Here is a 20,266-nt window from a genome sequence, read left to right as displayed (position 1 = left end):
TACCAAGGTAAAGAAATCATTTAAAACACACATAATAATTGATGATTTAAAAAATTTAAATGGCTGTCAATCACTGGTAAAATTCATGGTGATGTATTATAGTTTTGATATAAATCACCTAAGGGCATATTTTCCTCTATATTTTTAACAAAATCATAACCCTGTGTGCTCCTCTATATCTGGACATAGGCCAGGAGCCAGCTCCATCTGGCTAGGGTGCATGGACATTACAGGGGGGAGCTCATTTGTGTAGCAAAAGGGTCTGCAATCAAAGCATTTCCAGAATCGAGTGTGTGCACAGGAGAATATTGTACCTGCTGGTTTCAGACACTACATTCTATTTGTATCCTCCTCCATTATGCTATTGTATAACATTATATCTATTAAAGCCAGTAGATTACGTATGTGCGTGTCTATTTTTTCAGGTTGTACCAAAAATAATGTGATTGTTGAGTGATTTGGCTGTAGAGGTGCTAACACGGCTGTATCAATACTCCATATATGGCAGAATATTTTTTGAATCAGATAGGTGTGTCGATTCTGGTTGGCTACCTATGCGTGTGTATATTATACATGCAAATAACCTTGTTCTTGACAATCTTCATATAGTTTGATAAAATTATAACTTATATAAAATGCATAATCAGCAGTGTTTGGGATGTTAGGTATGCAAAGAATTAATCAGTTTCTCAGGCCAGTTTCAGATCTCTGAGTCTGCAGGTTATGTTAGTAGTTGATGAATAACAGTATAGTCAGAATGTTAGCAGCTGTGAGTGTTGTTTCAAGGCGAGAGGGAGAGCCTGTTTGCTCTTCATTCCAGAGACTGCTCCCTATATATGCCCACATACCAGATTACTTCGAGCCCCCTCACCTCTGCTGGCAACGCAGCCTCCTTTGGCTGTGTCGGTTTCTTCAAGGTAAATTCTTGGGCTTTCTGACTTATAAATCTTTCTTCTACTCCTTTCCAAAATGACAGTTGACACAGGAGGAGCTCAGATGACGCCATGGTGTGTTTGGGTGGCGGGGGGGCTTCCCTCGTGTCTGTTGGTCGTTGTGCTGATGTCCACCACAAGTCTACTTATTGGCTGGGTCCAGCAACCCAGGTCCGTGACATCTGCTGAGCATGGTTGGGTTGGACCTCAGCGTGGATGTTTGTGGACATGCATTGCTGGATTTAGGGGCCAGACTATCCCACTGATTGCTCTCTTGGTCAGGCCATTGTCTTGCCAGCTGGGCCCCGTGACACTTCTTGTTGCTGCTCAGATTCCCTGAAGCTGGCTGTGGCATTCTTTTGGTTAACAGGTGGAGCAGAGGTGCAGTCCCTTTTGTACTTTCACTGCATGAAGAGTCCCTCTGATTGGCTTATAGTCAGACCCTCATTCCCTTCCAGACATTACTCTCTGTCTTCTTCTGTGAGTGTGGAATGGATTCTGGGGAACATGATTCATTAGGTAGAGAATGAAGAACAGATTATTGTAATAAAATTATCTACTGACAGAGAAAAATTTCACTGAACTGAGCTAAACGTACAGGAAAGACTTAATTAGCAGAGGGGGTCAAGACTACAGCAGCCGGAGAGATGGAACTCAGTTCTGTTGAAAGGAAAGGTGGGGGAGTTTTTAAGGCCTGAGCTGAGCTAGTGGAAAAGCACTGGAGAACATCAGCGGGGAGGCTGGTCGATGTGATGAAGTCATTTACGTTTGCTAATTGGTGCTTATCGGAGTTAGGCTCCTGCCCTCCCGCGGAGACTGGAGGTTGGGGCTCTATGTTCTCGATGATTCCATTTTGAAGGGATGACTCTCAGGTCCTTGGGAAAGATATTCTTGATTTGCAAAACTGGAAAATTGATTAATGAAGATTTACATCTCAAGGGGCAGAGAAATAATTTACAATCGGAAGATTTCTAGATTAAACACCCTGAACAGAGGGAGGCCAGAGGCCTAGAGTCAGGAAGAAGCTGTCTAAAGTTCAGTCAAGCGGAGGGGTCATTAAGGTTGTCTTGGTCACAAGCACCACTAGTAATTTTTCCCACTGCCTACAGAATAAATATTTTCACAATGAAGTAACATTAAAAATGAGTAAATCTTGGAGTTACATAGGTATGTGTATTCAAGACTGAATGTGACAAATATCTAAGCCTATAGGTAAGCATATCTCATTAATTGGGAACACGATGCTCTGTTAAAGTGTGTTGGGAACCGCCCTGACTGGTATCAGAGGCTGAAACCCCCGCCTAGCTAAGGCTAAGGGAACGCCCTTGGAACTGTAAGCCAGCAAGGAGACAAAAGCTTGTCTTCCTGGCAGGAATGCTGCTTCTGCTGCTGAACCCCAAAAAGCTTGGTCGGGTTAGCCAAAGACGGGTAAGATTCCCCACGGGGGAATGACCTAAGCCAGGCACGATCACTTTGGGAGGCCCCCCCCAAAAAGAAGGACTTGGGGGGGGGGCTGCAGCAAAAGGGGGTGATGGACCCTCGCTCCTCAGCTTTGACATAGCCTGAGTTCTCAGCGTCTGGGAAAAAATCTCCTTATCTCTTGGTTACCTAGTTCCCTTGTTCCACCTAAGCCTGAAACAATGACAGGGTGGTGCAGCTCGGTACTGAGAAGTGCGGATTCCCCAGGGTGATCAGGCCTAAGAAAGAACATGTAAATTACTGTGAAACCTCCTTTGTTTAGAATGCTCTCAGTTGAATGAGAAGGGTCTTAGGAGGAAGTTAGTTTGTTCCTCAGTCTTACAGCTCTTTGACCCCAACTCAATAGACCGGCAGAGTTCTTTGTTTTCTATAGTTCCTTACTTCCCCTAATGAGTACTGTACTTTACCTGAATTATTATGCAAAATGAGCCTAATAAAAGCAGGTATGGACGGTAAATCAGCGCGCTCCCCACTAGGGGGGGTGGCCATTCCGTCCCTACTTCCCCACAGAAACTAGTTTGTCTCTGTGCATGTGTTGTTTTTTCTCGCGTGTTTATCGTCGAGCCATCCACAGCGTTCCGTGGTCACTGCTGGCCAGTGACCCACGCGCAACAAAAATGTTTTAGCATTTTTACAAATTGGGAAAATATTAAGTAATTTAACCAATCACATGCTTGGGATTGGTCTTGCACTTTTTTACCTTTACGATCTGTGCCCTAATAATGCTGGCTTTTCCAATCATTATGTGTAAATGATGTCCGCTGGGTACCAGAAAGTGACTTTTGTTTGTTGACCCAAAGGAAGTGATATGAGGACATTTGACTCATGACAGCTTATCATCTCTGTCTGGCTGGGGAAGATTAAAAAAATGGTAGGGAAGCAAAAAATGATTTTTCACCCTCTGGGATATTGTCAGTTTGCTCATTCTGATGCACGATGTCATTTGCTGAAATGACCTGCCTCCCTGTAATAGATCTAAATTGAAACTTTTAGAAAAGTATGATAATGGGCTTAGAGAAAGCACAACATCAGCAGGTCCTGATTATCATCTGAATTTCTATACATCATGTGTTAAAAGTAATTTTTTTTAAACTACACATTTGAATGAAATAAAATTTACTCTGGTGAAAAAAATAATAAGGGACAGGTTTTGCTGTTTTCGTAATTTTGTTCTAGCTTTCCAAAGGAAATTTGGCTGGCACAAAAATTATAAATCAAATATACAAATTGGAAGGCCTGAAAAAGAAAAGGATGTAAATATTTACTTTTCAATCCACTGAATTATTAAATGTTTCTGGAATGTTTGATCTGGCAATATACGAAGTGGGGCTGAGAGTCAGCCTGCCAGTTTGCCACAAGGGAAAATTGATCAACAGCAAAGAACTAAAACCTACGAGAACTGAGGTATTATTAATTTAGAACCTTTCTGGGGAAATAAAGTGAAAAGCATCTCTCTTTTCTTTTATTGCATCACAAAATCCAAAAACAAAGCAATAAATACATCTGGGAAGTGTGGTTTACAAGTTATTAAACTGTGTGACTTTGAAGTGCGTGTGTGCACACGCGTGTGTATGTGTGCATGCGCATGCGTGTGTGCATTACTCAAGTGCTTAAGCTTTCTGTTTGGGAACCTGGGTGAAAATACTGTGCCTCAAAGAAAAGTGTCCGATGCCTTTATTGAATTTGGCTCAGTTCCAGCTCTGCAAATATTTTGGTGTATGAATTTACACAGTTGGATACTCATATGGCTGCACGTTTATTTCATTCTTTATGAAGTAAATATTAATCACCTACTGTGTGTCAGACCTTGTGATGGACACTCAGGAGCTATCAGTGAACAAAACAGGTGAAGAATCCTGAGCTCATGGAGCATACATTCTAATATGATAAAGGATAAACTGGAAATATAGTAAAGAAGAAAATGACATGCTATGTATAAAGATATCAGTTTGTGCCCCCAAATGAAAAAGTACCTTACGGTAGGATGAATAGGAGTAGGATTGCTGGGTGGGAGGAATTTAAATGGTGGAGGTCAGGAGATACAAACCCCTATGACAGGTATCAGATTTGATCAAAGACTTGAAGGTGACCAAGATATTAGCCCAGTGTATCTCGGAGAAGAGCATTTCAGGCAGAAAGGATAGCTTAACAAAGCATGAGGTGGGAGATGGGAGAGTAGCTGGGGTTTGCTCAAAGAATCTCAAGGAGGCTATTGTTGCTGGGGCGGGACAAGCTGGGATGAGGAGCACAGGGGTCAGATACCAGGTGGGAGCGGTGTGCAGGGGCAGATCATACAGGACTCTGCAGGCTGTGCAGCAATGACACTGTCTTTGACTGAGTGTCACACTGAGAGTGATTGCAGTGTTGTGAGCACAGGGATGGTATTTTACCTGTGGTGTAGAGAATGGAGATTCACTGAGTGATGGTAGAAGCGGGAAGACTTGGTAGGTGGCTTTTGAGGGTCCAGGCTAGAATATCGTTGCTTACCAGTGAGGGAAAGGAGTACCTGTGAAGGTGGAGAAATAGTCTGGTCCCAGAGAGGTGAGTCGTACCAACAACACTTTAGGCTGGTTGGACAGTAGTGTGTGGGAGAGGGAGTGGAGTCTAGCACAACTCCATTTTTTTTTCTTTTCACTTGAGAAACTGGAAGAATGGAATTGTTTGGGTTGGGCAAGGGTATGACTGGAGTAGGATTTGGGAGAAGAATCAGAGTTTAGTTTGGAAAATGTTAAAGAATTAAGTAGGGAGTTAAAGTCTGGAGTTCAGGGAAGAGGTGTGGATGGAGACATAAATTAGGGAATTATTGGCATGTGGATTATATTTATTTTTATTTTTAAAATTAATTATTTTATTTGTTATTTTAATAGCTTATTTTTATTGTATTTTTTCTATTACCAGTTATCCCCTCTTCCAGTTCCACCCCCCACACAATCACCACACTGTTGTCCATGTCCATGAGTCCTTTTCTTTTTTGCTCAAACCCCCCAACCCCCAACCCAGAGCTGTCAGTTTGTTCTCTGTCCATGAGTCTGTCTCTATGTTGCTTGTTAGTTCAGTTTGTCCATTAAATTCCACATATGAGTGAAATCATATAATATTTGTCCTTCTCTGACTGGCTTATTTCATTTAGCATAAGGTTCTCCAGGTCCATCCATGCTATTGCAAAGGGTAAATTTTTTCAATTCATAAAGCTAAGAGGGGTCAACAAGAGGTGGGTCAAGACAGAGAAGAAGCAGGGTGAAGGACTGAGCCCTGGGGCATTTCAGCCTTAGAGATGATAAGAGATAAAAAGGAAGAACCAGCAATGGAATCTGAGAAGAAGCAACCAATAAGGTAGGCAGAAAATTAAGAGACTGAGATTGTGCGTGTGTGTATAACTAAGTATATCCAGGCATTGGCAGTAGTCAAAAGTATCAAGTGTTGCTGACCGGAAGACTGAAATCTGACCATTTGATTTAGGGACATGCTGTTCCTTGACCAGAGCAGATGAGAAGTGTGAAGTGAGAGTGACTGGAGTTGGCCTAAGAGAGAAAGATACGAGAAAAATTGTGAAGAGCGAGGATGGACATCTTATTTGAAGAATAGGAATATAAAAAGCAGAAAACATATAGAGTGGGGTCAAGAGAAGCTTTCTTTTTTCTTTTAAAATGGGAAAAATAATAGCATGCTTGTACCTTGATGGGAATGATTCATTAAGAGAAAAAATAACGAAGCAAGAGAGAGGAGAATCGGTGAAGCAGCGACCCTGTGCGGGTTCAGCCCAAGTGCAAGGGACGCATGCAATGAGAAAGCTCTGGGGGCTGACTGTGCCATCTGAACTTGGATTTGCTTTATCTCTCAGCTCTGCTTCCCTCTGTCTCTGTTCCACTCGGGCAGGCCTTGCACTACAAGAGCTCCTACAGCTTTCATGCCTAAATCCCAGGTTTTCAGAATTCACAGCAGCATAGAGGGTTTCTTCTCCAATTGTCCTGACAAATCCTGGGATTACCCCCTGGCTTGACTCAGGTCACCTGCTCGCTCGTGTAACAAGCACGGTGACCAGTGGTGGCACTGCCACGACTCAGGAACATAGTTGAGAACAAACCAGCAGCGCACTCAGCATCCACAGAGTCGTGTTTTCTTCCGGCAAGAGGAACTATGCTAGTAAAAATACAAAGCAGTTAAAGGATTCTAAAGGGGTGGCTCAAGGACACAGCAGGCCACTTAAGAGAGCCAAACAAATATTGGCACAGTGTTCTTTGTTTCCTGACATTACTATAATTTAATGTCAAGGTCATAATGATCTGGGCAACCTTAGACTCAGGAAATCTAGATGAAATCACACCTGCAAAAGTATCTTAGAGGAAAATTCTATGACAATTTTAATTAAGCCAGTGATTTTCTAAAAATGTAGATGCCCTCATGGTGGCTAGGATTGTCATTCAGCCGTGTTCACTTGTGTTCTGTGTCCTTGAACATCTGTGTCCTTTTAGGCTTTAAATCCTAAGGAAGGAACATGACTCACCTCTTCTGTGTAGTTCCTAGCCTCGCAGAGCTGACAAACTATAACTCATCCCTTTCACTGATGACCCACAGGAAAGGAAGTAATGCCGTTTTTTAAGATTAGTAGGTGAGAGAAGTGATACTTTTCTATATTTCAAGGCTTTAACCAAGAAGCCAAGAAGGCTTTTTCTTCCATTTTTCTTTTTACTTCCCTGAAATTATGAGATGTGTCTTCATGACCAGAACTGAATATTGGGGATGTCTGGCAGATGAGGTATATGGACCTCAGCCATGATTCCTCCAGCCAGGTGTTAATAGTTGGACATTCCTGCATAAATTATTTGGATATATTCTTGGGATAAAATAGACCACTACAGGGTAATGATAGTTGTACAGTTATTTTAAGGGTAAAGAATTGAAAAGGATCTTATTTTTAAAGTGAGATCCTTACAGAGATTTAAGTTGTCTTAAAAGTAATTTCTTATTTATGTTAAAATGATTTGTATAATATTGAGAAAATTTAATTTGCATAATATTGGGAAAATTTGCTTAGCTTCTGTAAGTCTTTTTTTTAAGTTTTATTTGAAAAGAAGATATGTTAAAGCATATTTCATCTCACTATATAATTTAAATAATTAAGTCTAATATGGTACATAAAATTTCTAGTAGGGTACTTAGCATAGAACAAGGACTGGATAATTTTCAGTTTATTCTCTTTCTGACAGTTCACAGCAACATATATTAAAGAAGCAAATTCCTTAGGGATCTGGTGTTTACAAGTGGTAGGCACCAGATACAAGAGATGCCTTGTTTTGTGGCCATTCAGTAACTAAGCTTTTTCAAAGCTCAACTTGACTGTGATCGTAACTCTTTGTTTGGAGTCAGGAGCAATAATAATGGTTTTACAAGTCAAAAAGCAACAATTACCATATACTCACATGCTTGCTGTGTGTGAGATAAATCAGTAGACTCTTCATATGCTTTTAAAAAATGATTAATATGTTTTTTAAAATTTAATTCTCATAGCTTTACCACAGTACTTATTTAAGAGTCTCATCAATAGGGAGGGTTTTTATACTTAAATGTGAGTTTTCAGGCTTTTATATGAAGACTCAAGAAATGTTACTGTTTGAAAAGATTGATGACACTTTATTATGTCAAATCCCAGTGGAGAGGGCAGTGCAGGAGGGGGAGGACGGTGGAACAGGGAGAGGGCGTCTGCGATGTAGGGAAGGAACAACCGGAGGGACAAGACTCTCTGCTTTGTGAGGCAGGTGTCTGTAACCAGGGAACAGATGGGGTTACGGAAATACGGTCTCTGGTCTCGTGGATACTGGTCTGCTGTGGTGTTGGATGTATTTGTGTGTTAGAAGCATCACTGCAGATGAATAATGCTTGACCAGCAGCTGAAAGGTTTGGTTGATGAATAAATATAGTAATTCAGAGTTCACAATTTGTTGGAGTTAGCCATCATTTTCTCCATTAAAAAAAGTGAGTATGATAATAGTATGAAGGGGACCCCCCAAAAGCACAATTTATTGATAAAAAATTATATTTATTCTTACATGTTTAAACTGCAGTCACCTTTAGAGTGCTCTCCATTTGATGCAATACACCTAAGGAGACTTTTTTCCCACTGCTCAGAACAGTTTTTGAATTCATTTATTTTGATGCCTTTTAGTGCTTCTGCCGTTTTTTTTGTTTCACGTCTTGCCCATAGGCAAAACGTTTCCCTTTGAGGACTTTTTTTCATCCAGGGAAATGAAAAAAGTCTCTGGGGGTGAGGTCAGGTGAATAGGGAGGGTGGGGCATGGAGTTCTGCTGTTTTGGTCAGAGATTGCTAAACACTCAGCATGGTGTGGACAATTGCGCTTGTAAATTACCCATTATGAAATGGGCAAGTGCATTGAAAAAGTCTTCAAAAAAATTCACTGAAGCCTCTCACAGCCTCTCACAGTAATGCCGGCTGGTACACTGAGACAGATGGGTTCCTAGAACACTCATCTAACAGGGGAAGCCTAGACTACAAGGGGCCTCCAGAAGATAATTCCGTGTGTGTGTGTCCCCTCGTATGTCTCCAGAAGGCCAGGTGGTGTGGCAGTGGCCGTACGGCTGGGGCAGTCTAATGTCAGCTGCAGTCGTAATTTTCGTCTCCTGTCACTCATGTCCCCATACTTGATGATAGGCTGGCACTACCAATTGTGCCAGGTTCTCTATCTCTATCTCTATCTATCTGTGCATTTTTTATTACTCTTTGACATTTGTTTTAAAGTTAAAATGAGCATAACGCTCCGTCACACACTTACACCATATGTGTAACTGCATCTGCAGAGCCACACACCTTAAATCCGAGGAGGGATCTCTGGGTTCCCTGTGGCCCACTTACCACTCGTAAAGCCTGGGAGCATCCGAATTTCCATTACTTTATTGGTGCACCTCCTTCATGGTATAGCTTAATTTGCATATCAGTAGTACCTTTTCACTACAGGTGAGAAATTGAAAATGTTCAAGGTCAATTAATCACTAATGTTTCAATTTGGCTAGTGCAGCTGTAACAGTGAGTGATGCTGGGAAGAGGGAGCAGTCAGGGAGAGGTTCCTCTTCCTCCTGATGAGAAATGATGATCCAATTTCAACTCACTAGATTCGCTCGATCCTTTTTCCTCATTGTGCTTCTCTCATGTGTTTGCATTGAAAATACTGGCCGGTAAAGGAATGTCAAAATGCCAGAGAAATATTATGAACTTAAAAATGTATTCTCATTATTAACCTTAGACCATTGAAATTAACTAGAAAGAGCAAGAAGCAAAATAATCAGCATTTTCTCTGAGGTATAAGTTGATACAGATAATATTCCAACTGTAGAAATGTCAGGTTAAGGTGATGGTGGGCTGGGATCACCTGCTTCATTCTCTTCCAACTTTTCCATGTGAAGAAAATGATAACATCACAGAGATAGGCAGTTGCAATGGTAGGAGGACCAAGGACACTGGATGACATCAGGCCCCAGAAGACTTTCTGCTTCCAAACTCTCACTAGGTCCCGAGGCAGAAGAATCTGACTCTTCTTTCCATCTAATGATGGAGAGGTGGAGGAAAATACTTATACATCCACCCACTTGCACCGTGCGTCCCAACTCTAATCACCCTGGAGTTGGCTACTAGACGCCCAGGGGTAACCCTACACTCTGGAGCCCCTTCACATTAGCCAGTCTGCAGGAGTCCACAAACCTCCCCACCCCTCCCCACCCCACCTGCCATATATCCACCTTCCCCAGCAACTTCAACTTGTCAGCCCTTTCCACGGTCGTCTGCCTGCACGGACGGCCCTGACTGGCAGCCTCCTCTTCTTGGAGTTGTAACAAATGTTCTGCCTTTCATTGGTCAGAGTGTCATTGTGTTGTATCTGTCATCAGAAGGGTTTTTATCCCTGACTTGCATGGCTCAGTCGCTGGTTCAATTCCTGGTCAGCGTACATGTCTGGGTTGCGGGTTTGGGCCCCGGTCGGGGTGCCTGCAAAAGACAACCAACCGTTGTTCTTCTCCCTCTCTCTCTCCCTCCCTTTCCCTGTTTTTAAAAATAAATAAATAAAATCTTTTAAAAAAGAATGTTTAAATCTTATAAAACAGTTAACACACATTTGTCCCTTTAGATCTCACGGCGGTGTGTGCTACACCATGTTAGCGAACACCGACTAGCATTTCTTTGCACCCGAGCCTGTGCTCTGGGTCATATAAAATGGGACGGATGTCAAGAATAATGATTGAATAAAAGCTGTATTTAAATTAATGGTAATCTCTATCTAAAATGTCAAACCTTATCAAAGCCTTAAGGTGGATGGGCAAAGAATGGGGGAAGTCAACATTTATTAATATGCTTATTGGGGTGTTGTGTGATGGATGTTGCTTTTTTATAATATTGAATATTAAATAATTATAGATTCAAAAAGGTGTCAAACCCTATCTCATGACATTGACAATGATTATATACTGACCAGCAATGTCAGTATTACTCAAGATAAGTAAATTCCTCAAATAAAGTAGCATTACTTAAATTGGACGATTGAAACATCTTAAGACACACAGAGGTCACATTTATAATTTTCTGGTGTGCACTGGATAAAACGAAACAATAAATTCTGCTCTACCCATTCTTCCTTGAATATACAACAAACTTACATTTCACACTTCTGAGTGCTGAAGCACAACTTCCTCTGTGATCTTTTCCATGATACCCTCCTCCCCAACCCTCCCACCACCATCCTGTCTCTTCCCGGATAGGACAGAACCAGTGGTACCTTGGTAACCTGGCTGAGGCAGGGGCAGGTGCTAATTGAAATTGCCAGTTGTATGGTTTAAATACTCTCACCATAGCCAGTTGCAAAGATTGCTATGTTTAACAATGGGCTTGCAAAATTTCTGAAAATTTAGTGGTCTCTCACACACTGTTGCAAGCCAGATTCCAAAGGGAAGAACTCTCCACCACTTACTGTGCTGCTGTTGTTCCTGCACATGCCCCGCCAGTAATGTTTTTCATGTTGTGTTTCAAACATGCTTTTCAATGTCAGTTCCTCCTGTAGGACTGACTATAAACACAGTGAGGGTAGGGTAGGGACAATTCCTTGATCATCTTTGTATTTTAAGGCTTAATGGTGTGTGCTTCCTACTCTAAGAAGTCTACATGAGCAGATGTTGTTCTCTGGTTCCACCATAGAGTGAAAGATCTGAGCACAGAGATTGAAGGCCAAATCATTATCCAATAACGCATGTGGGCAGTAAATATGCTATTTCCAAGTGTTGACACAAATGTCCACCTGTTGAATTAAGCACTTAGTTCTGCCCAGTGTCAGGAGGTTCTAACACCTGGAAATGAATATAATTAACATAGACTCCATTGATTAATACTAAATTCTTATTTTTCCCCCTACAATTATGAGAAATTTTATATTTTGGAAATATGACTTCTTAAGTTCCATAGAGGAATAAAGGCTTGCTGGCATTTCTTTTCTACTACCACAGATTTTTAACTAATTTTTTTACCAATATTTTTCTGTTTCTATTTTCACTAAAGGAGCTGGTGGCTGGTCTCCACTTGTGTCAAATAAGTACCAGTGGCTGCAGATCGACCTGGGAGAGAGAATGGAGATCACTGCCGTGGCCACCCAAGGGGGATACGGGAGCTCCAACTGGGTGACCAGCTACCTCCTGATGTTCAGTGACAGTGGCAGGAACTGGAAGCAGTACCGGCAAGAGGACAGCATCTGGGTATGTGTCTTTAACAGAATGCGTAGTCTCTCAGGGAAGGGAGTATGGTCACCCCTGCATGTTGTCGATGACCCCTTAACGTAAGCCACAAAACAGAATCTTTAGAATTACTTAGAAAATATTTTTCAATAGGAAATACGTTAATATTTATTTTCTAATACATTTCATGATATAATTTATGAAACTACTAAAGGTAAGTTTATTTCACAGAGTCCTCAGAAATGGAAAAAAATCCTATTAGTCTACTAAATAGTGTGGAAGTCTAATAAGTAGACATAACAGGTATAAAAATGTTAAGTTTTGTTCAATAATGTAGAAATGTTGCATTTTTTAAAAGGATGGTCAAAAGAGTTTATTCCTTGTGTTTCCTCTGATGACTCTGAGATTTCTGAATTAAATCACCCCTCCCCCAACTCTAGTATGGGGAGGTTTTTATATATAATATTTGGAGTATTTATATATTATATATACCTATATAGCATTTATATAGAGACCATTCTGTAGTATTTTTAAGTGTGTAAGTGGGTAAAAAGCTGTGCTTTATGGATAGGGGTACAGTTTCTCCTCTTTAGGAGAGAGGTGGGCAGGGAAGCAGTCTAATAAAGTGGGAGGTATTTGTAACTGACTGTAAATGCCTGGTGGAAAAAGGAAGCTAGAGGAAGTTTGCTTGGTGGTGAAGAAAGGACTTCTTTGTTAGCATAGGAAAGTATTGATTTGGATCCTACATGGGCCAGAAACAACATACAGCAATCAAAGAACTATTTTCCCCCTCTGGCTGAGCTGCCAGAACCAGAGAAAATGAGTAACTTAATGAAGCATCATTCTTAGTGCACAGATAATTTGGAAGCCTTTTTGGGCACATAATGATAATTTTCTTTGATCAGTCAACTGCCTATCTTTTGAAACTTCATAGAACTTCTTTATACATTATAAACTCACTGAACAAATAGACTATGATTTACTCACCTTTGTGTTTCTGAAGCACTAGGTGGCCATCATTGCATCTTATTGATGTAAATGGAATTGAGAAGTAGCCCTGTTCTTTCTCTAGAGAGAACAACAGTTGGGCTGGAAGAAGTTGCCTATTAGCATTTTTAAGAAAAGCTCCCTTAAAACCCCAAAGCAGGTTGAAGTGGTGTGTAAGAGCAAGAATAACTGGATATTATGGTTGAATGAATTCCATGAAAACCATTCAAACTAGAGATAAAATAAACAGTAATTATGAACCAATAACAATGAAAGTTTAATGAGGTATTTATTTTTAACTAGGAGTTTGGATAGTCTTTTACTCTTTCTCTAAATTGAGCATTGGATTTTAAACTAGATAAGGGGTGGCTAATTCCTGCTAATATTGAGCTGTGTTAAGTAAAATGTATGTTTTGACATTTTTAAAGATGATAGAGCAACCGGGAAAATTGTTTTCCCATTTCTCAAGCTTAGGGACAGCCAAGCTGTTTTTGATTACTCTTATTAAAGGTGAGGGGCCCGGGATGAAGTAGTGGCATGAATAATACCCTTCACTAATCCAGCCCAATCGACGCAAAGACAGATGGCATCTGTCACAATTACCTGTCAAGGTAATACTGCTTTTTAGATTGTGCTATAATTTATTGGTGTATTTACTGTCTTTACCTCTTGTGTGTAAGTTGTACCTGGCATGTTGCAGGCAAATACTAAATGTTTGTTGAATGAATGAATAAAAGAATGAGTGAGTGAATGAATGAATAAGTGAATAAATGAAATGCACTTTCTTATAGGATACTTTTATGATAGCAGAAGCACATCTGTGTTGTACAGTTAAATATACTCAAAGTTAAGATGGTACATTTCTCTCTTCCTTATAAATGATGAGCTTTTTTTTTATGAGAGAGGGTTTATCTTTCTCATCTTTGCATTTCCAGTCTTCAACATCCAGTGTGGCATGTGAGTGAATTAGTGAAAAAAAAAACGAATGAATGAGCATATTTGAATACATTGATTTCCTAAAGTGTGCTTAACTTTGTGCAAAATTGTGGGAGGTATGAAAAGAGCTCATGTTAACATCAGAAAAGATAAAGCACATCAGAACAAATCAAAGAATGATTCAGAGAAGCATGCAAATATGAGGTGTAGATTCCTGGAGATTTGGAAATTGACAGAATATGGAGATCACTGTAGAATGAACTTGTCAAAAGAGCAGGGCTTACTTACATCAGTATTGAAAGAAGCGTTATGACTAAGATTATGGAAGGATTAAGGAAGGTATTTCATGAAGCTAGAAATGTGTGAGCAAAGCATGGGTGTTGGAGATACCCAGTTTCCTGTGCATTAAACTGTGAGACTACTGTTCATTATGGACTGTTAAGTATGAGGTCTGGACAATACTTTTGGATATGGGAAAGAAAGCTTATGGGCGAGATCGGGCACGTTCAGGGTGGGGTGGCACAGGGCGGAGGTGGCTAAAGGGGAGAAGTAAAACGGGACAGCTGTAATAGCATGATCAATAAAATATACTAAAAAATAGAAATTAGAAACAAAAAAGAAAGCTTATGGATAACTTTGAATGTCAAGATCAAAATGAAGACTTGGTGCATCAGGTACAATGACCACAGATAAATAGGTAAGGTTATAGTGTAGATAAAACAACCCCAAACACTCAGACCTCGGTGTTGGATATGCATGCACATGTCATCACGCTCTGGTCCCCGGCAGGCAGCAGAGTGCTGTCCCACTGCAGTCACTCAGGCCCCCTCTGAGGGGAGCCTGCTCTTCGTGTGCGTCTGCAGTTCACCAAAGCAGGACGGCCGAAACCTGGTGATGCTTTTACCTGGAATGGCACAGATCACTTCAGTTTGGACTTTTTTCCCATTGAAGAACAATTTTTAATTGATGTACATAGTGAGGAATGTAGCCTTTGGTTGCATTTTACAAATATGTATTTCCTAACTTATTTTTCTTCTTCTGGCATTTTTTTGCCCATTTTTCTACATGTTATGGGATCTGTACAAATTAAACAAAACATGACAATTTTCTTTAAGAGCTTCATAGTCTGTCCCAGATGATGCAAATAAGTCTGTGAAAGAGAGTTAGGAAAACACAGGCATTATGCCAAGTGTGTGATGGAAAGAGAAGAAAAGACAATTGTTATAAATTTAGAAACAAATAAAGTGAAACCCATCAACATGGACTGAAGTGCTGCAATGAGGATGCCTCATTCTCCCCTCGTTTGATCCCACTTCAAGCGCTAGAGGAAACAGACTTCCATGTACCTGAAAGGATTAATAAAGCCCTGATGCTTCTTACAAGTAATCTTTAAAAAGTAGGGTAAAATACTTTATTATCATACAGGTCATGTACATATTTAATAGACTTGTTAACTTCACAAATTTATGATTTTTAAAAATAATACATTAAAACATTTAGAATAAAATTTATAGTCCAGTGCTCATCAATGTAATTTATGCCAAGTACTCTACTAGATGGCATAAGTACTTCCTCCCAGATTAGAAGATGCAAGCCACTAAAGTGTTGCTCTCCATCATGCTAAGTGAAATAAGCCAAGTGGTGAAAGACAAATCCATATGATCTCACCTGTAAGTGAAACTTAATCAACAAAACAAACAAATGAGCAAAATAGAACCAGAGACTTGGAAATAAAGAACAAACTGACAGTGACCAGAAGAGAGGAGGGAGGAGTTAAGCGGGGGTGGGGGGCAAGACAAGGAACAGGAATAGAGGATTCCTGGGCATGGACAGTGGGGGGGTTGACTGTGGGGTAGGGAAGAGTATGGGGAAAAGGTGGGGCAACTGTAACTGAACAACAATAAAAAATAAAATTAAATTAGAAAAAGAAAGAAAATAAGAATGTATCAATAAAAAAATAAAGTCTTGCTCTCAAATTGAAGACAAAATAAACTCCCTCAGCATTTATGATCAAAAGACTTTTTAAAGTCAGTTTATCGTAAATGATCGAAAAAGTTAATGTGAGGTATAGTTTTCACTCATTTAAGAACAATTGCTGAAATTTCATGACACTACATCTTAGAAATTATTTTAAGTAGATCAACATGCACAGAAACTTTACACTTTGTAGCTAAATTATGCAAATTCTCTCTGATATGGGCCCAAGATTCTTTTACACTGCAGACTGTGAGGGCAAGGAATGGGATGCTACCAACTTTACAAGTTATTTAAGGAAATATGATTGTTATGCACAAGAATAGTTTCCTTTTTTATATTGAATTCAATTATACCTGATTTTTCAAACAAAAAAACCCTGTAGCATATTTCTAAAGTTAGTACAATTTTTCTTTAATTAGAAGCGTCTAATGTCATAGTTCTGGGTTTGGCTGGTGAAGGACACGAAGTCCTGTGGCATAGTCAATTGGATGGAAGTATCACCCGTCACACAATATTTATGCCATCCTTATCACTGTGAATGATTGAGTTGCCGACTCTGTAAGCCAGGCAGGGCAGGACCACCACCTGCAAAGATTTTAACATATTTTTCTCCTGTCCAATAAGTAAGCGAGTGGGGGATTTTCATAGGAAACCAGAGGAGGCAGAAACACAAGGGAGAGGTGCGCTGTGAGCTCGGTGGACTCCCACTGACTGGGTCGCATCTTTCCCAGCCCCTTTCCTATGCTGAGCCCTCTTCTGAGTGACCTGAGACTACAAAAATGATCTATAGTGAGGTAAAGTTCAAGGGTACTAAGGCCATGTACGTCAACATGTCAAATCATCAACCTTATTAATACATCGCGGTCCTTGCCTCAGTACTTGGACAAACGCCTAGAGAGTGCCTTAAGCTCCTTCTGCCTTTCAATTGTACCTCTACTCTAATGCCAAAAAGACATTTTTTATTCAAAGTGTACATTATTAGCTTACATCCTCAGGGACTCTCCTGTTTATATATCTATTTAACTATGAGTTCTCTATCCTCTTGAAAATGAAAATCAGTCAGCTAGTAATAGTTGCATTTAGGTTTGTAATGTAGCATCAGTCACGAATCAGAACAGTTAGTTAACTCGGCGCCTTAGCTAGGCGTCAAGTAGTGTGGTTTATTTTACTTTACTGCACGAGTGCCTATCTGTAACAATTTATACCTGTCCCTTCTCTTAAACTTCTTTGAACACATATATTGGAACTTTATATTGATATGTAATATACAAAAATATGTGATTGCCTATGAACTACAGGTACACATTACAGTAATATAAGATAAATGGTAATGTTGCTCTACATTCTTCAAATTGATTTGTCTCTAAGCAGGCACACTGCAAATTATTTGGAGAGGGTGAGCAGAGTTGGCCAGAGGTTTGATTTGGTGCCCTCTTCACATTGCACGCTCACATTCAACATCATTCTCCAATCATCAGCCAGAGAACAACATGTTCTAAAAACACTTTACAGCTCACATTCTACTACACGACAGTTCAGTGACAACAACACCACCCCCTTCTCTCTATTCTTCTCGTCGTCTCTGTGATGTGATGTCACCGATGTCTACTTTTGACTTTTCTCATTCTCTGGTCCCAGCAGGCTGCATTTGGAGTCCTTCCTTCTTGGAAGCAATTTTGTACTTCTGCGATGTTTCTTTATTATTCTTTATGACTTAGGCAAGCAGAGCTAGAAAATGAATGCATTAGGTTCTCTTTCTTACATTTTACATTTTAATTTCCAAACTTACCTAAGATATTTCAATCAGAGAAGAGGTTTGAAAAATATGCAAATATAAAGCGAGAAATGAGGAGGTAATACTTGGCATTGATACCATACAGTTCTTAAAAATCTAAGAGACTCTTCCTATTTTTAAAAAAGATAATTCAATAATATGCATAACAAAGATGAATTTTTGAAATCAGTAGTTCATCTTCCTACATATAAATAAGTAGGTAGATAATATAAAAGGAATACATACTCCACTTATAATACAACTAAGAATGAATAAATATCAAGAAAGAAACTCAAAATGTATAAGATGTATGAAAATAATAATTGGAATATTGTTTAAGGACTTAGAAGATAACTTGATTGAATGCAAGGGCATATCTGTTTTGAAATAAGAAACCATATTATAAAACTACTCATTCTACCTAAAATAACCCATAAAAGTAGAATTATTCTGAATTTCCCATATAAATAGTGTATATGAAAAAATAGGTAAGTTAGCAAAAATAACAGTGGTAAGGATAATCTATATGCTAGGAAAATCTTATAAATCTGTATTAATTGAAACACAGTATCAATGCATGAAAGCATAGTGGAAAGAACAAAATAAAATAAATCTATTACTAAGTCCAAATACATTTAAGGATTTGCCTAAGGTAGGTACAGCATTGAAAATATGTGAGGGAATGTAAATTAGTCAATATGGAACTTGGTAAGCTATAGCCTGTAGAAAAATAAATAGTATTTTTTATGTCAAAATAGATTTCAGATGAATCAAATACTTGACACAGACTCAGATAAAATCTTTAAAAAAACACAGGACAGTGTTTAGATAAACATAATATTGGAAGGGGCGTGTCTTTCCAAGCAAGAGAACCAAACCCAGATGCCATAGAGGAAAAGATGAAAAATCGGATAATATTGAGAAAGTAGCATGAAAAACTAGCATAACAACATTAAAAGGAATATAAATTGAAAAATATTTTCAGTGTGTGTGGTAGCAGTGCCCACGTTGATTTACCAGTAGTGGTTTTAGATTAAGACCGGTGTGCAGGCTGACTATGACTGAATATTCATTCACCTTCAAGTTTACTCAGATTTCAAAAAGGATAAAGGGCAGGAGACTGCATAGCATGCACAGCAACATTGACAGATGCAGGGTTATGCTGAACAAGTTCTAAATATGACAGCACCTGAAACTGGGATGAACATAGTGACAACGGACAAGGCTGAGTGGACACGACCACCACAGATCAGTAAAGTCATCGCCGCAGGGGCCTTCCCGCTTTTATACCTGGCTCATGAGGGGACGCCTTCAAGATGCTTGCCGGCCCTGTTCTCTGCCGTACCTGCATCTTGTCAGTTCCAGGTTACTCGCTGATTATAGATTATGTCTGTAGTTTTCCAAATTTTACTGCACATTTGAGTTCTGATGCCCAGGCAGCATCCATGCCTAGTGAATAATATTCGGGATTTAAAAATATGGTCCCAGGTGACTCAAAGCATGGCAGCCATTGGTTGTCCCATAAACAAACTTGATGATCAAGTACAGATTCTTAGCTCAGTACACAATCCTCTGGATGCCAATTCATCTTAGATCCAGTACACATCACTTGAGTTTATATTGCAAGAAGGATTTGGCTCAAGATTTATGCTAGGCAAAAAAGATGTACATATCTATACACCAGATGTTGACTAACTGTCCTTCTAATGAGAAAGACCTAATTTCTTTAGTATTTAAAGTAACGCTATTCAATACAGTAGCCACAAGCTATGTAAAATTATTTAAATGTAAACTTTTATTAATTAAAATGAAAGAAAATTAAAAGTAAAGTTTCTCAGTCAGGCGTAGCCATCGTAGCCAAAATTCTACTGCTACATACACAAAACATTTTTAAAAATGAATAATAAAAATTGAGTTTATTTTGTTCAAAGGAAGAGGCAAAATATATACAGGCAGTTGATAGAAAGGAAAACAAGTATGTAAATATGTAAAATTGTGTCCAACCTCATTCAATATTGAAGAAATGCAAATTAAAACAAGTGTTAGGTAACACTTCCTAAGAGATTAAAGCAAATGTGAATGTTGGAGCTATAGTGTTAACACATAATTTTCCCAGTTGCTGTATGTAACAAAACAATGTCTTTAATTTTAATAAATTTGCATTAAATGTAAAGGCTTTTCTTTACAAAATTTCAACTACTGCCTTAAAACTATTGTATTATAGACATTATTGTTTAATACAAAAGAAAGCTAGAAATGAATTTTAAAGAAAAACATTTTAAAACAGTAAGAGTGAACATTTATTAGATACTATATGCCAAGCACTATTCTACATGCGCTTCTATATATTTAGTCAATTCACCTTCACAACCCAGTGAGTTGGGGACTATGATGATGAGCAGTTTGTATGGTGAGGTTATTTTTCCAAGGCCACATAGCTAGATGGGGCATGGTTTTG

General features: G+C 39.3%; 1 protein-coding gene across 1 annotated transcript in view; it reads left to right on the top strand.

Moving 5' to 3' along the window:
- CNTNAP4 (contactin associated protein family member 4) overlaps positions 1–20,266 on the top strand; it is a 234,159-nt gene that overhangs the window by 61,424 nt on the left and 152,469 nt on the right. The window contains exon 3 of the mRNA XM_045818618.1: positions 11,962–12,155. Within this exon, the coding sequence (XP_045674574.1) occupies positions 11,962–12,155 (194 nt within the window). The remainder of the gene's footprint in view (positions 1–11,961; positions 12,156–20,266) is intronic.

This window comes from Phyllostomus hastatus, unplaced genomic scaffold (assembly GCF_019186645.2).
Source record: "Phyllostomus hastatus isolate PE091 unplaced genomic scaffold, TTU_PhHast_1.1 phas_scaffold_345, whole genome shotgun sequence".
Classification (NCBI taxonomy): Eukaryota; Metazoa; Chordata; class Mammalia; order Chiroptera; family Phyllostomidae; genus Phyllostomus; species Phyllostomus hastatus.
This window is presented reverse-complemented; position numbering and strand designations above follow the sequence as displayed.